The sequence below is a fragment of the Amaranthus tricolor genome, chromosome 17 (genome assembly GCF_026212465.1).
Source record: "Amaranthus tricolor cultivar Red isolate AtriRed21 chromosome 17, ASM2621246v1, whole genome shotgun sequence".
In the NCBI taxonomy this organism is placed as follows: Eukaryota; Viridiplantae; Streptophyta; class Magnoliopsida; order Caryophyllales; family Amaranthaceae; genus Amaranthus; species Amaranthus tricolor.
The window spans coordinates 6,959,608-6,976,577 of NC_080063.1; the positions used below are offsets into that span (position 1 = coordinate 6,959,608).

A 16,970-nucleotide genomic window follows, 5' to 3' on the forward strand; every position below is an offset into this window, starting at 1 on the left:
ACAACTAACTTTTTCAGATAGCTTAAAATCCAATAGAAATAACCAGCATTTTCAACAGATCAAACAAACCAATTAAAAAGCTAACAGTCAATTGCCAAATAAGTCGTAGTAAATTTGGTTGGTGGAGATGGAGTGGGGCCAAGCGAGGTGAAAAAAAGGCAAAGAACGAAAAATGAAGCTAGTCTGTAATCCTAGATTTCATCAACAGTTACGGCTGTGTTCCGCTGACTATTGTTTAAGTAGTTGAAGCACAAAAAAGCTGCCCCACGTTATGCATCCGTCTTGATGCTTTCAATTCCATCATCAAACCTCTCTTCTCTTTGAGATCTGCAAGTCTCTTCTTGTTTTCCCCCTTCCTTATTTCTTTCACTGTTCATTTCACGTGTTCTTTGCTCCCCCAAAGTACACTATTTTTGTCCTTTTTTATATCACCTTTCTCTTCATTTGATTTCATCAATTTGCAGCTTTATTAATTCCTATTCTAGGTATCTATTTTCCCTCTATTTGTTCTTGCTTCTTTCAGGTCCTTCCTTATACAACTTCTACTTATTGCCTTTTACTTATTTGCTTTTTCTTTAATTTTTTCATTTCCTGTATTATTAGATTATTAGATTATGGTAACTTTGATTTCATTAATTGGGGTAAGTTAGGTTGGAGTATCTTTCTCTGGTAAATAGAGGTGTACATTTGAATGTTCGGTGGATTCTGTATGATATCTTTGGTCGGATTGATTTTGATCTTTTGATATTTATGTGCGTGTTATTTCAAGTTAAGTCGAGTGATACTTATTTTGGTTATTTGTATTACATTAGAATGTCTAAGGGGTTTTGATTGATTTTGTTATTTTGATATTTATATGCGTGTTATTTTAAGTTGAGTCAATTGATACTTATTTTGGTTATATGGTTTAATTCTAAATAGAGGTGTACATTTGCATGTCTGGTGGGTTTTGTATGATATCTTAGGCCAGATTAATTTGTTTCTGTGAATATGTAAATATGTTTGACAATCTGATTTAATTTTTTATATACTAGTTATTTACGAGTCAATTAAGTGATACTCTATTTTGGTTATTTGGATCAATTTTGAATAACTCTATTGATAATAGAATTGAAGTCGGAAGCCTTCAACCACTACACCGGCTCATGAATAACGATAATTTGGATTGGAATGTGCCTCAAAAATTATATGCTATATGGGTTTTATGTGGAGTTCACTTTTGTAATCTGGGTTTTTATATATCTATTAATAGTAAGAGTATTATGTTTCTTTCCATTGTTATGCTATTTGTGAGTTTTACCCTTATAGTAACTATGTCTATGCTACATAACTCTACTACTACAGTACTACAAATCTACATATAGACTGGATATAGACAGAAATAGAAAGAAAAAAAAAAAAAAAAACAGAACTTTCAAGCTCCTGCCATTTTTGTGCATTGAATTGTATTTGTAAAACAAAAAGTAGGCTTCTTTTTAAAGCATTATGGTACAGAAATGTTTCTGCATATAAATTACAAATTGATTACTGTTTTTTTAATTAATGAAGAGAATCTGATTCATTTGTCTCTACTATAATTTTTTCAGGTCTGATTGAGAATATTATTTTTGGTACTCATATTTTAAATCTAATCTTCATAGTCATCCTGTTTTTGGCTGATTGAAATGCAAAAATGGTGAAAAAGGGAAAAATTGCTCTATATCGAGGGAGATTGGACGAAACACTAGCATCTGATGATCTAACGGATGCGAAAAAACTAAGAAATTTAGTTAAACATCATATTTTACAATCATCAGATAATAAAACATCAGGTTGGCAATTCTTTTTTAAGTTTTTGTTAGTTTTTTGTGTTTTAGTAGCCAATTTCTAGTGTCTTTTTTGTTACATTTTATTTTTTTATGAAGTTAATTTGTCTATTTATGATCTTGCAGAATATATTGATAGTATTACAGATAAAAGAACCCCAGAAGTATCGAATTTTCTTGAGATGCTGAGGAGTGCATCTGAAAATTATAATGCTTCATCACATGAGACTCATCATGCTACTTGGAAAGTAAGTAACCGATTTTTTTGGCCGTGAAGGACTATGGAAGGTTTTGAGCATGTTTAACATGTTTGACTGGGACTTAATACTAAATTACGCAATATATATTAAGTGTTTAAAGATATAATATCATAATTAATGAAATTGCATAGGGGCTTTAAAGAATTTGTCAGTATTTAATCTGCCTCTGTGAAGGACAAGTTTGTAAATGGAATTTCATACCTTAAATGCAAAATAACCAAAAACCACGATATTTTCGTACGCAGTTTTGTGTTTCCGACTGTAGGTTATTCTTGATCTAGAATACATAAAGGGATGTAGTTAAAGCAATATTTAGCTATTGTGAGAGTTTAGTGGTTTAATTCCTCATCCATTCGAGAGAGAGCAGGGGCAGAGCAAAAATTGGCAAATATTTTCAAGACCTATGCACTTTGGATATTTAAGTCCTCTATTGTTTCATATCATTTGATATTTGAGGCCTCCTGTTTTTAGGTTAGACGGTCGGGCATGTTGTACATGTACATGCCCAGAACCTCCCCTAGCTTAGAGAGATGTATGGCTTAATTGTGAGAGAAGTTTTGTCATGTCCGTACATGTGAATTTCTGTTATTCAGAGGTTTAGAGAATTTTTTTTGAGCGAGTCGTGTGATTTATGTGTACTCGTTGGCACCTCTAGTCTCAAGGTTGAGATCAAATAATAATTGGATTCTCTTCTTTGTTTTCAATTTTTGTCTATGATTTTTTAGTCCTTCCTCTGTGATTCGGAACTTATAGACATAGTTTTTGTTTTCTTTGATGAATTTCGTTTCCCCTTTTATCGATTTGATTTTGTTTCCATTAAAGATTAGGCCAAACTTTAGCATACATTAATACCATGCACTATATTACACTTTTTATAAGGTTCAATGAATGCTGCTGAATTAGTTGTACTCCTTCATTAGTTGAAACAGGATAACGAAGATTTTCGTGTCATGTACCGAGAGGGACCCGTAGGTTCTCCATTTCATTCACTACTTGTCGAAGGTTATATAGATGCTCCTATGGATGCTTGTAAGTGAAACTATTGCAGTCAAATTATATTTATATAGCATCCTTTCATTCTAATATATCACTCAGTAATTGAAACGTCTTCAAAAATACTCCGTTTTGCTCTTGGTAGGTTTATGTGTTTCCTGGGAATCAGCCCTCTATCCACGATGGTAACAATTATTCTCATCTTTTTGTGGGTGAAAACATTTCCGTTGTTACCACTTGATTGTTTCTTTCGGCTTATCCGTCTAGGTTTCCTGAAACATTAGTTCCAACGTTCAAAGTTGCAGAAGCAAAGAGTTTACAGAAGGTCCGGATTGGTGAACAGATATCTTTAGTGAGGTTTGTAATGCATTATTATTAGAGTATATAACATATCCTGGGGCCTCAACCATCAGCTTAAGCTTTTGGTTGAGTTGGTTCCTTGACATGGTTTCGGAACCCAACGTGACAAGAGGTCACGGGTTCAAATCTCAACCATCCCTGATTTAAAGCGGAATATTCAGCGTCTTTGTGCATCCACACTTCTAGCCCTATGGGCTCTCGTGTGAGGGGGCGTGTTAGAGTATATAATATATCCTGGGGGCTTCAAGCATTTTGGTTGAGTTGGTTCTTTGACAATTATCTAAGTTTTTTAAAAGTTATTTTTCAGTACATATACTCGAACACATTTTGTATTGTATATTGAATGTTCTTTTACTCGTTGGAAGAAAGGGTGAAGCTTTCGTGGCCATTGTCAACTCGAGAGGCTCTTCTCCACTATTTTGAGTTTGAGTACTTGGAAGGTGATCTTCTTGTTGTACTCTTAAACACGGTAATTGCTTACATTACGCTAAGCATGAGAATCTGTTTTAGTTTCGATGCTGCTAATGTGAAAATAAAGGTGTTAAATATTCAATTATGTGTTGCATAGATTCCTGATCCGGACAACATTCAAATGGAAACACATGGCTTCACCAATGACGGAATACCGAAAGCTGATAATACCGTAAGGATCGACATAGTTGGAGGTTTTGCCTTGCAGAAAGTGACAGAAAACAGGAGTTACTTTAGGTGTGTTATTCCTACTGCAATTGCCTTTTCATCACTACCTATTAAGCATTTGATTCTTTCAGGTATTATATTGTATCAGATTGTCTTGGTTGGTGGTATCTTATAAGTAAATTTATAATTATGAAAAACCAATATAGACACAAAACCCGATTTTAAACTGACCCGAAACACCTGACTTGAAATCAACCCAATGACCCTTATGAACACCTTTACTTATAAGTATCTTAAGATTTTGTCTGAAGACAAATTTACTATTTTGTTATGCTGTCGTTATACTCGACATATTTGCTATGTCCTGCCCACAATTGAATGCAATGACTATTAGTGGTTATCTGCTTGATATATCCTGATGGCAGAAAAATAAAATTACCTATTCCTGGTTATTTTCATTCTTCCTTAACTCTGACCCAGGAAATTTTCTTATATGTGGTGAGCTGAATTGGAAAAGAAATGGATAAAGAAAATGAAAACGTATTTATTGCAAAATGTTGAAGAGTAGGAATTGGATATGTACGTATAATCCGGAAGAAAGTTTCTTTAAAGCTGTTATTAACTAAGAGAGACGGGTAAAAGAGGTGTTCAAAAAATTACAAATTTACAATTATCGAGAGGTTTGATTGGGAGAGAAATACCATAATACCCGAAGCACAATGTTCTGAAATCAGGTAAGAATTACATATGACCTTCATAAAAATGCAAGAAGTACCAAGACTAGTGAGAACAATAAAAAATTAAATCAGATGTTAGCCCTGCTAAATGCCTGACTGTTTTGATGACCGAATGAATGCTTATTTACTGTTTTGTATATATGTTTATTTAGACTGCTCGTCTTGTCAGTTTGTCTTTTGACTTGAATCTACTTGATGTTCGTAGGACAATAGGTAACTTGGACGTAAAACTGGACTTTGTTCCTCCATCGCTTATAAATTTCATATCAAGACAGTTGATAGGCAGTGGTTTCAGGTTCTATAAAAAGGTATCGACAGCTCCTCTCTCTGCATTCTGATTTTGAAGTATTGAGAAATCCCAATTAACAGAACTAGTGTCACGTAATTCGCTAATCTCCTGGCGAATCACAAAAGAAGAAAGTGATTTATTATCGGTTTTGGGCTATTTTGAACGAATCATGAATTCAAAAGGCGAATTAGCTGGAATTATACTACACTGGATATAACTATACTACTGATGGTAGAGCTTGGTAATACCTTGAGATGTTCATTTTTGTCGCTAACTGACGTTAATTCATAAGAATTGCTGGGTAACTAATAGAGACTTTATCTCGCTAATGAGCCGCCCTGTGCCTATTCCTTAGCCTGTCACAAATGCCGTTCTATTCCTTCTCTCTACCAGTCTTCCGATCAGCTGGCAAGTAGAAGTATTCGCTGGCGTCCAGCCTGCCACTTTTGTTTCTTCACATCTTTGAAACGGCTGTCATAGTTGAACCAGTATAAAACTATAAATAGCCCAAAATTCAAGATTGACCAATTGTACTATTGAATGTGTACTTCAAAATTGCTGTCACATTGTTCCAACCCCCGATGTGCTATGACGCAATTTCTCATGTGATAATCGTACCTTTTTTTTATGTTCGTTTTTTCTACGATCGAATCCCCTCGTGTAATATCGAGTATGGGCACATTTTGTAATATGAATCCTAAATTAGTACGTGTGACTATGTCTATTGATCTCGCACGGTGGGAGTATATTCTTTAGTATGTTGGACACACGCCACATTCGTACTGATTTCGCCTTAACTGACTAGTGTTCTTAGGTGTAACACCCCGCTCGTAAGACCGCTAGTGACTACTCATGAAGACTGTAGACTGGCTCCACAGACCAACACAAGTCTTTTCAGCGCACTTTGACCTCACTCGTGGTCTCGTGCGCACCCAGGAAAATTTCCCAGGAGGTCACCCAGCTCCCATGAAAGAAGATGCACCTTGTTTATATGAATAGCCTATCAATCCTTTTTAAAGCTTAATTTGGGGTATCACATTAGGTACTTCTATAGTTAAAAGAAAATTTTCTCATTTTTTTTCAGCATTCTTGACATTTCTGATGTATGGACAGACAGTTGCTTCTGTTTCTAATGGAGATGAAGATTTTTCTAAGGCCTTGAATGATCCGCTTTACAGTCGAATAAGAGAAGCTGTCTACTCAATTAATAACTCAGAAGGGAATCCCAAAACACAAATCATTAAAGACAACGAGTTCATCAATACAGAGCAAAAAATAAACGCGCAGAGTGCTTTTAGAAATGACGATGAGAAGGTTGATGGAAATGATCATGTTAACAAATTTTCGATAGACTGCAAACAGATTAGTAACGAGATTGAGGAAGAAAACGTCAAAGAAAGCAAGGACCAAGTTAACGGATACTTATTGAAACACAAACCCGCTTCTGAAATCGAGGAAGAAGATTATAAAGGAAGCGATAATGATATAGTGAATAGTAAGGAAGATGTGAAGGGAGGATGCAATTCAAACGATCAACCTCCAGTAGTTTGTAACTTCCATAAGGATCCGTCGGTGCCTATAAGTCCGCAAGTTGAGAAAGCTCTCGGTGCTTTGGATAAAATGATCAGTGTCGTCAAAGAAAAGAGACTCAAACGTCAGAGTTGTAGCCAATCTGGCCATGATATAGAAGGGGGCAAGGCGTTATCAACCATGGGTAAACTCGTGAAATTGGTAGATACGCATGGTACATTGATGGAAGAAATTGTAGCGAATGGCGTCAACGATGATGCTTTGAGGTAAATCTTTCCCTTTTCCTTTGCCTAACGAATACAATTGTAACAAAAAGGATTAGATTATTGTTGATCAGATTAGAACTCTATTAAGTCGTTAATGTGAAAGTGAAGGGATGGCAAAATGGGCGGGTGTGGATGGATGCGGTATGCCTCTTCCATATCCATACCCACCACTCATGGCGGGTAAATTTTCATATCCGCGTCTGTCCACTTAGGTATGCATTTAAACTCATCCCCACCCACTATGGCCAACTGGGTATACCCATCATGGGTATTACTCACCTTATACACGTCTCACATTCACTCCAAGTCTAGATTATATATTTTATAAATCCTTACAAATTTAATTGTACATCTAATTTTGTTTTGTCAATAATTTTTAATAAAAATATACAAATTTGATATTAGTTAGTACATTGTGGATATAGGGTGGACGGGTATAAGGAGAGGCAGGTGGGTATTGGCCATTGGGTGGGGCGAGTGGGTATGGGGCTGGGCATGTGGGTATGGGGCGGGTAAGACTTTATACCCACTATCCATTGGCCATGGCGGGTAGGAATTTTCATACTCATGCCCACCCACTATCCACCAAAATCATACCCCATATCGGCTCCAACTGGGGCGGATGCAGTGTGAAACTCGTATAATTTTACTTGTCTGAAACTCGTATAATTTTACTCGTCTGTCATCCTTAAAAAACGTTTTTCATGCATGTTTACTTTCAGGTCAGAAAAAACGTATTTCCAAACCCAGGAAGCAAATTCGTATGTGGTAACTCCCGAACAAAATCCGCCTAACGGAAATAGTCCGTTAAACCTTGAAGCTAATGGCATTCATGAGAACAGCAAGAAGACTGGGCAAGCAAGAAAGTGGAGATTATGTTGCTTTCATCTTGTTCCTGGGAGACTGGTCTCATAATAGCAACTAAGACAACATCAAGGTGGTGATTTTGTCATTATAAGTATTTATTTAACAAAGAATGTGTCATTAATTGAGTTAAAATAGTAATAATATCTTGAGAATTATCCACAAAATATGCACAATTGTATTTTTAATATTGACGTAGAGAAATAGTCCATAGAGTTTTTTGTTTTTATAAATAATTTGTTTGTAAGGATGTAAATGAGATAATACTTTGACATCCACTTGTATTCTTTTGATGTAATAAAGGGTATGTCTTTGCATTCAGATTTGCCTTGGGAGTGTTTTGGGATAGCAACTTGCATATATATCATATATTTATGTGAATAAAAAAAAAGAAAAAGTCAAGAGTATTAGTGTAGCATAATTTAGGACATGTTCTAATCATTTAGAGAATTGTTATGTCAGATGAAGCTCTATGTTAAAGATAGCTAGAATGTTTAAATCCAAGCTAACTCAATGGATCTATTCAATCTAATTGTGTTCGACCGGTATTTGAATTGAGAAAACATCTCTTAAAATGAACTTGTTTCAAATCAAAGGCTAATCAAAACTGAAAACGAACTGATATATATTCAAATATCTGACCTCCAATTGAATTTACATTTATTCGACAATCAGATATCCACATTTTCAGATTCGGATCAATTCGATATTGGATTTTGAACACTCTAACTATAACCATTTCACTGGATTTATATTATAAATATTTGACCTTTAATACATGTTAACCTTTATATATATATATATATATATATATATATATATATATATATATATATATATATATATATATATATATATATATATATATATATATATATATATATTTCTGGCTTAATTATTATCGTGGTGTAAGGCAAAGAAGACATGCACTACTGGGGGAGAATCGGTCATTCTTAGACATGTCTATTTTTAGTAGACTAGGGTTCACCCGATAAACCTTAGTAGGTGATAGTGTAACGCCAGCTTGTGGTCATCTAATATCGGCGTTCGTTCCTTCTCCATTTTTGTTTATATTTTAAAATTTGTGAAACCAAATTTATTCGATTTATTAAGTTATTTAAATTAATTTATGAAATTTATATTGAATGAAAGCTTTAAATATTTTGAATTTGTTTTTCAAACATGGACTGGTTTTTTTTTCTAAGTTTAATTTTATATATTCATATAATTGATGGATAATTGTTTAAATTTCTTTGTAATTAGAGATAATATTGTATGTGTTTTATGATTAGAAAGGATACTTAGTTACTCCCCACTGATTGTGGATTTATATTTTGAAACAGATGGTAAATGATAGCATGATTACTACCGTACGGACAGGAAGTGTGAGAGTATGCTCTAGAACTTTTCTTCTCATCTTGTGTCATACAATCAGACTTTAAGACTTTTATTTCTTTTGTTTTTGAAAAGGAGTTTTTCTCTACATATAATGTAATAAGTTTTTGCACCTTTAAGTTTTATATGCTTCAAGGTTTACGAGGTTTATATTATTGTTCTTATTCAATTAAGTGTATGTGACAACCGTCTTAAAGGTTATTTTCGCAACCCTTCTTGTTTTAGAAAGACAAGTTGTTACATATTCTATTTCTATTTCTATTTTATTTTATTTTTAATTTTATTTTATTTTATTTTTATTTTAATTTTTATGAATTCTATTTATCTTTATTTGATTTTTAACAATCACGTTTGGGTGATAAGATACACGCTTGTGGAGTTAGCGTCAGCTTCAACCAGTCTTATTCTTTGCAAGAACTACTCACGATCTTTCTTGAGTTGAGAGCCTCATTGGACGCACTCTCCTTTATGGGTATGAGTTGTCGGCTTGTCGCTGTTAGGGATGGTCATGGGGCGGGTCTGGCCAGACCCGGACCCGGACCCTATTTTTTTTGGATCCAGACCCGGATCCGGACCCTAAGGGTCCAAAATTTTCAGACCCGGACCCGGACCCTACGGGTCTGACAGGGTCTAGGGTCCTTAATGGGTCCTTAATGGGTCTTATACAAAGCCTCTTTGATTTGTCAAAATTGAACCTTTTTCAAGTTTTTTTGTATTCTTGTAAGCAACTTATTATCGTATTACAAATACTTGTTCGAGTCCATGAAATTCAAATACAAAATAATTACTAAAACGTAAAAACACTTGTCTAAATACATGATTAAAAATCAAATATAAAAGACTAAATGAGAAACATAGTGTATATTTCATAACATTAAAAATTACAATCCATAAAAATTAAATTTTGATCAATCTTCTTCAACTTCATCAAGATCTTAAAGGAAATATCAAACAAGTATAAGTTAGTTTTTGATAATGTACTGGATTTTTTAGATTTTAGAATGAAAATGGCCCACTCCCATCCATTTATAATATCATAATTCAAAAATATAAAATTTAAAATTTAAAAGTTTAGGGTCTAAAAGGGGCGGGTCCTACAGGGTCTTGGACCCATGACCATCCCTAGTCGCTGTCATTCCCTCCCCGGACCCTGCTATAGTTTTATGGGCGGGATACACTAGGTAAGATGATGATAAACTTACTTTCACTCAAAGATGAAGAATTTAACCAAAAGTTACCCTAAAGCAAAGTTAATGCTAATCTCAGGAGCTAGTTTTATTGATTAGTCCAACAAAGTATCTTTAAATAGGGTTATTAGCACAATTTAATGACTTTAATCGTATTTTATAGACACTATTAATAGTAAAATCATACTTGAATTATAGGTTAAAACCCTAACTCTAAAAAGAGGATTTACTCACTATTCATGATAAAAAACAATAAGCAAAAATCCTAAAATGCTAAGCATGATAAAAGATGATAATAATGAAATTTTCAAGGAAAAACAATAATTAAACTATGAGAGACACGATTAAAGATTTAAGAAAGTAATATGAAGAACAATATTACTTTTATTAAAAGACAATTACTAAGAAAATAATTAAAGTTTGACAATAAAAGATTAAACTATTACAACTTATGTAAATTAATGACAAGAAATTAAAATAACAAGAGATAAAATGCAAAAGAAAGCTTCTAAGAATTAAACAATGTTTAATGGAGTACCAAAAAGAAGAACTAAAGGAGGAACAAGAAAAAAAGGAGGAGAGGTTTTAATCCCCTTTTATGCTTAAAGGAGCCTTAATCTAATTTCCTTCTTAAACATTAAATTAACCCTAAGAACTTAATGAAATAAAGATAACTAAAATAATACAAAACTAAAGTAATGAAAAAATAGTCGTAGCAATAGCGGACTTCAGCGACCGCTTTTACAACCAGAAAAACGAGTTTACTTTTTATGCTAACAATCACAGTAGATATCAAATGATCGTCATTTCTTGCTAGTAATACTCCACTGTACTAACAAAATTACTACATTTCCCTACAAAAATCTTAGGCAAAAGAAGGCAAAAGTAGTGGATGTCGTATTAATATAGTCAACTAGTGTACTCATTATCTAGACCTGTCAAAATTTAATCCGACCCAAAATTAACTCGAAAATCGAATGAAAATTAGTGGGTCAATTCTCAAATTTTGACTTGTAACCTGAAAATGACCCAACCCGAAAATACCAGATAAACCAGGTCAAATTCTAATGGAACTCGAATTGGCTATTCCGACATATTTTCAGTTTCATGTCATTATTTTTAGTTACGCGTCATTATTTTTAGTTTCACGTCATTATTAATTGGAGACTCACTATATTTTTAGATGACTTCTATATTTTGATTCAATATTTCGTGATTCTAGCCTCAAAATAAATATATTAATTGAATTTTTTAAAATAAATATTCTCTTAGAAAATAAGAAAATTGCAAGTATGTACTTTTTGAATAAAAATTAATGATAATATATATATATATATATATATATATATATATATATATATATATATATATATATATATATATATATATATATATATATATATATATATATATATATATATATATATATATATATATATATATATATATATATATATATATCTTAGCCATAGGTCGATCGAAATCCGATCCAAACTTATAAGGGCTCCACCTAAAACTGACTCGAAGAGAAAATTAATCGGATTTAAAATTAATCTAGTTGGAAGCAAAAGTGATTTGACCTGCAATCTATTGAGTTTTGACCGGTATCCCATATATATACAAACCAAATGTTACTATTTAGGCATGAACTATTTCTGTAAGAGACGGCTTTACAATAGAAAGCTTCGTATTTTTATTTTCTCTTTATTTTATATTAATTGCACTATTTAACTATGTATGTATCGGAGATACGGTCTCTCACGACACAGAGCCCAGAGGGGATAAAAAGTGCAAACACAGAAACGCAACTTCTGGATTGTGTGCCAAGAAACTGGAAAAGGAAAGATTAAAGCGCTATTCACCAGTCTTGTAGCAAACTACGACTCTGCAAAAATGGGTTGGATTTGGAGGGACGATGACGATTACGAACAACCCATCGAATCTAATTCTTTTGATGTTGCGAAATTCCAAAGGTCTAATGCTAACCCTAGTCCCCATTCAAGCGATCGATGTTCGACGAGGAGGATTGTGCAGTCTAAATGCAATACTGAGGAGGTCGAGCCTGGTAAATTCATCAGGAGGTGCGAGAAAACGGAGCAGATTCTCAGGGATTGCGTCGGCAAGTCAGTTTTTCTTTCTCTTACTTTAATTTGTTTATTCTGCTTTCAATTACTGAATTATTTGCTTTACACCTTTTGAATTTCGATTTACAAGATTGTGAGTGGTTTGTTTGTATTCCAATTGATTAGTAAGATAATAGAGATTCAAAAAAACATCAAAAAATCACACCGACAAATTTACGTGGTCACTATGAATGAGATAGCTACATCAAGATGAACCTTAAAGAAAACTTTAATGGCTGTTTTCTTTGTATCCTGTGTTTCTCTCTTTGTGAACTTGTGTTAAAAAACCCTAATGCCTACAATGAGGGGTTTAAAGCTCATAAAAAACCAATTAGGTTTAATTTACCCACACCCTACAAAACGTGCGACACAAAATAATGAAGAGAACCGCTGAAGTAAAACAAGAAACTGCCTTCCCTGCGACTTTGGCGCACCAAACCACGGCTGCTGACTCACTACCGACTCGGTGGTGCCGTTTCCACCAAGGCAGTCTAGTCGGCTTTAACTACTAGAATCAACACCTGATTTCACCATCTGTGCCGACTTGTTAACACATATCGGTGTTTTGCCACTGGAAAACGCCTTGGCCAACTCATCTTCTCCCATGTCTAGCCACTTGTTCGAGTCACAAACACCAAGAGGTTTGTTATTTGTGCATATTTGAGTCTAACGGACAAGTAAATTACGAAGATATATGTTTTCATCATGTGTTTGTGATTGAGCTCCTCGTGCTCTCACCTTATACTTATAGTTGCAATTTGTTTCTCAAACACATATCTATGTTTATTTGATTAATGGTAGCTATTGAATACTTAGTGTCTTTGCTAACTTGTGTTGAATATCGGAGTAGTAACTCTTTATATCCCTTCCTTTATTTTTTTGTTGTGTGCATTAGAACATGCCACATGTAGGTGATTGTTTCAAATAGGCTAAGTATCTGAAGCCCTTGAGGTCAAATTAAAATGTAAGTCGCCAACAAGTCAACAACTATAATGAGTTTTCTTAGTGGTGAAATGCTCCAATGCCAGATTGATTTTGCTACAATGGAGTATGCAATAAAATTTAATTTTTGGGTTGATTCAAGTGGGAGAATAGGTAAAATAAGAGGATGTATGAAATGCGTGGATAAGACGAAGAGAGAGATTGAGCTTGTGGATGGTATTAGAAAAGAATGTAGATGAGATTAGGAGAAATGTGGGATCATAGACAAAGATTAAAATGTAATGAAATAAGTGAAACAACTAAAAGAGGAAAATTGGAGCAATTGATTGGGACAAAGTAGTAATAGATTATAGATATAGATTATGTCATATTTGTTCAGATGTGAGGACACTTGAAGATCATATTGAAGCATGAGGGATTCATTTGCATGTTGATTACCATTTTCCTTCCCAATCATTCATTGTGGTGGACAAGAGTAAAGATAGAGATGTTTCATTTTATGTTGTCATTAAGTCTATATTTTGCCTTTGGGATTGCATTCTCTTGTATGGATTTGCGAATACGTTAGTGGTTTTTCCAACGGAATGCATAGTGTAATCTCTGGGAGTGCTCCAAAACCCAAAGGAATAGAGTAAATCATTGTGTAAAAACAAGACTGCATCACTGTATTGCAATTATATTTTCAAGGTTTTGGAGCTTAACTTGAGCAAAATAGCGTCCGCAATAACCGCAATATCATCCGTATTGACCGCAAAAGTTGTTTCTAGACCTTTGCCATGATGGAATACACATTTTTTCACTATGGAGGATATCTTTCTATGTTGTGGATACCTTTAATTAGCTCAATGTAGTTAGGAGATGATGTTTCTTGGGCGATTTCCTTGTGAAGCTATAAAAGCCTTTTATGGTTTCCAATACTTTCTATTGTAATTAGTTCATGCTTCAAATAGATGTTACCACTACTTTTGGCTAAGAAACGCAGTCTTGGTGTAGTACACATGACAGACATCGAGGGTGGATTTTCAGATACTTAAGGCTGGGGACTTAAGGTGCTAATTTAATGACTTCGCGAAATGTTACATGGCTTGAAGATGGCTTCTCAATAGATAATGTTTTTCTATAATGAGCCTGTTTAGTGTAAAACTTGGCATCTTTTTGCTAAATAGGTATAAAAAATTTGAACAGTGTCTTAATGGTATAAAAAACTACCCACAACAACAGTTGAGTCTATTTTTTGGCTGATCCATCCTTGTATGCAACTCATCTTTCTTCGTCAGACTTTTTGGTATTACTATTTTGGGAATCTTTTCGAAACTTTGTTAAGAACATCATTTTATGACCAAAACACCTTGTCAGTTCTTAGAAAGAGAGAACTGCTGGGATCTTGACTTTCTGCTTTTGCTTTTAGTAGCTTTCTTTGCGGTCAAATTTTTTGCAAGGAACATGTGGTTGTTTAGGGTTTTCATTGTCTTGGTTCACAGCCAAAATAAAATAGAAGTGAGAACTCAGCTGACACACTCAGTTCCTACGTTCTGAAAATTTTCTTGCAATATATATTCTAAGTAGTCTAGCGTAATTTGTCAGCTAATTCGCTTTTTGAGTTCACGATTTCGCTCAAAAGGGGCCAAATATTCCAAAACTCACCATTATTCACTTTTTAGATTCGTGAGAAGATTAGCAAATAATTGACATTGACCAAGAGCTCGATTGAGATTTTGGGTTACTTGGTTGGAGTAATTGGACTTAGTCTTCATGAAATGATTCACAGATGTTTGTTGTTGGACAACAAGATCAAGTTGGTAGGGTAAGAAGTTTTTTTTTTATTGCTATGATCATCGATCACAATTGAATCACAATATCAATACCCTCCTTTTCTCTCCCTCAGTTGTGTGTGTTAAAGGGCAGCATCATATTTCTCCTAAAAGTAAAACACAACTTGGACAAAAAGTACAAAGAAAATCAATTGATTTGGATCTCTTACCTTTGTTTAATATGTGTGTTTTGGTTACATATTTCTGTCTAGATAAGTTCTTCGAAGCAGCAACTTTTGTATTTGGTGTTGGTATCTCAACTATTTCCAGCTTCAATTTCTCCATTTTCAAGAATGCTGATTTAGTGAGAACTGAAGAGACTTTAGCTTTTGATTGTTTTATTGTTGGTGAACTGTGAGAAACGTTTTACTTCTACTATTCGGCTTCCGCCGCTCTACACTGTATTTGAGGAATAGTGGCTTTTTAAAATTTATATAATATGTAACATGGAAACTTGTCCGTCACTTCGTGATTTAGTCACTAGGCTGTGTACCCAGTAGCTAAAAGACATAAGTTGGAATTTGTTGGCTCCCTGAAGCTTCATTTACTTTTTGACATTTTAAAACTTTGTGTTTTAATATGCTTCAAGTTCTAAGGGCTGCAGGTTAGACCTGATATTGGATAACCTAGTTAACTCATTGACAAGATTTATAATGCCCGGGGCACCATTTTTCACGAGTGAAGATTTGATTTTCTGCTGGAGTTGATGACTTGATATTCTATTTTGATGCTGTTTTAGCTATGTTCCTTTATTTCTTGGGCTTCTGCATGTGTCTTAAATATCCTCTTTTAAATCTTAACATGTTTACCAGAAAGGGAGAAAGATTGAATATGGGGGAAGATTTTGGGAGATCAAATGGTTTCTTTCATGGCTCAGTAGTAAACATTTGACGTTGCTTTATAATTTGCATATTTATTTCAACTTACTGTGACAGGCCTACTGAGATTGTGCAATCTAATAAAGAATACACGGAAGAAGATGTGACTGATGAGGTTAAGAAAGCTTCATCTCCTTTGTCCTCTGAATTTATGCGACCCTTTGAACTCCCTGGACTCCGCAGTGACATTGAGGCAATTGAGCGTGGTGTGTTTGGTGGTATAAACCGTTTCTTTGAAGCTGCCGAAGAGATTAGAAATGAGTTTTCTGGATTTCTGAATAATCCTTCCTCATTTGAGGGGTCCTCATCATCATCAAGAAGGCGGGAAATACCCTTGGAAGACCGTCTTTCGAAGAAATCAAATACAACACAGCATAACTCTGAGTCTGGGGATGTTGATATTTCTGGACTAGCTAGGGATGTCTAATTTGATCGAGTTTGAATCGTGGGCATTCCAGTTTGAAATGATAAGCGAATGAAATATATGCAATTCATTGTAACAAAGTGTTAGTTTCAAACTATCAACCTTAAGAATCTTGGCTGGATTTTTGTAAAGTCTCTTTTTTTTCACCATTTTGTTATATTGCTATAGTTGCTTGGAATTTATATACTGTATTTGCAGCACTTAATCTAAGATTGCTGTATCAAGATATTTCCCTCACCAGTATCACACAGAATGTAACTGGGTCAAAGCTTATGCTCCTTCCAAGACAATATGGTTATATGGATGTATCAAGATAATGCCAGACCTACATTCACATCATGATTCAGAATTTCAGCTTGAGGCTAATAATATGGGTGTATTTCATAATAATAATAATATAAGCTTATTTGTCAACCTTTCATTGATTTTAGGGTTTTTAGGTAATTGAAAGAATACATTATAAGACA

At 34.1% G+C, this 16,970-nt stretch overlaps 2 protein-coding genes across 3 annotated transcripts; both read left to right on the top strand.

Annotated features, from left to right (window-relative positions):
- Positions 1 to 202: 202 nt before the first annotated feature.
- On the top strand, positions 203 to 8,064 carry LOC130804075 (uncharacterized). Of its 2 annotated transcripts, none has more exons than XM_057668399.1 (11): positions 203 to 523; positions 1,587 to 1,811; positions 1,932 to 2,053; positions 2,986 to 3,094; positions 3,204 to 3,243; positions 3,326 to 3,415; positions 3,788 to 3,887; positions 3,987 to 4,126; positions 5,000 to 5,102; positions 6,197 to 6,879; positions 7,602 to 8,064. In XM_057668399.1, the coding sequence occupies exons 2-11, from the start codon at positions 1,673 to 1,675 to the stop codon at positions 7,792 to 7,794; spliced, it is 1,719 nt and encodes a 572-aa protein (XP_057524382.1). In that variant the 5' UTR covers positions 203 to 523; positions 1,587 to 1,672; the 3' UTR covers positions 7,795 to 8,064. The 2 variants fall into 2 exon arrangements, with proteins under 2 accessions (XP_057524382.1, XP_057524381.1); XM_057668398.1 differs by having other exon boundaries at positions 203 to 485.
- Positions 8,065 to 12,080: 4,016 nt separating this feature from the next.
- LOC130804024 (fra a 1-associated protein) lies at positions 12,081 to 16,914 on the top strand. The gene is made up of 2 exons (XM_057668316.1): positions 12,081 to 12,448; positions 16,137 to 16,914. The coding sequence occupies exons 1-2, from the start codon at positions 12,219 to 12,221 to the stop codon at positions 16,504 to 16,506; spliced, it is 600 nt and encodes a 199-aa protein (XP_057524299.1). The 5' UTR covers positions 12,081 to 12,218; the 3' UTR covers positions 16,507 to 16,914.
- The last annotated feature ends 56 nt before the right edge of the window (positions 16,915 to 16,970 follow it).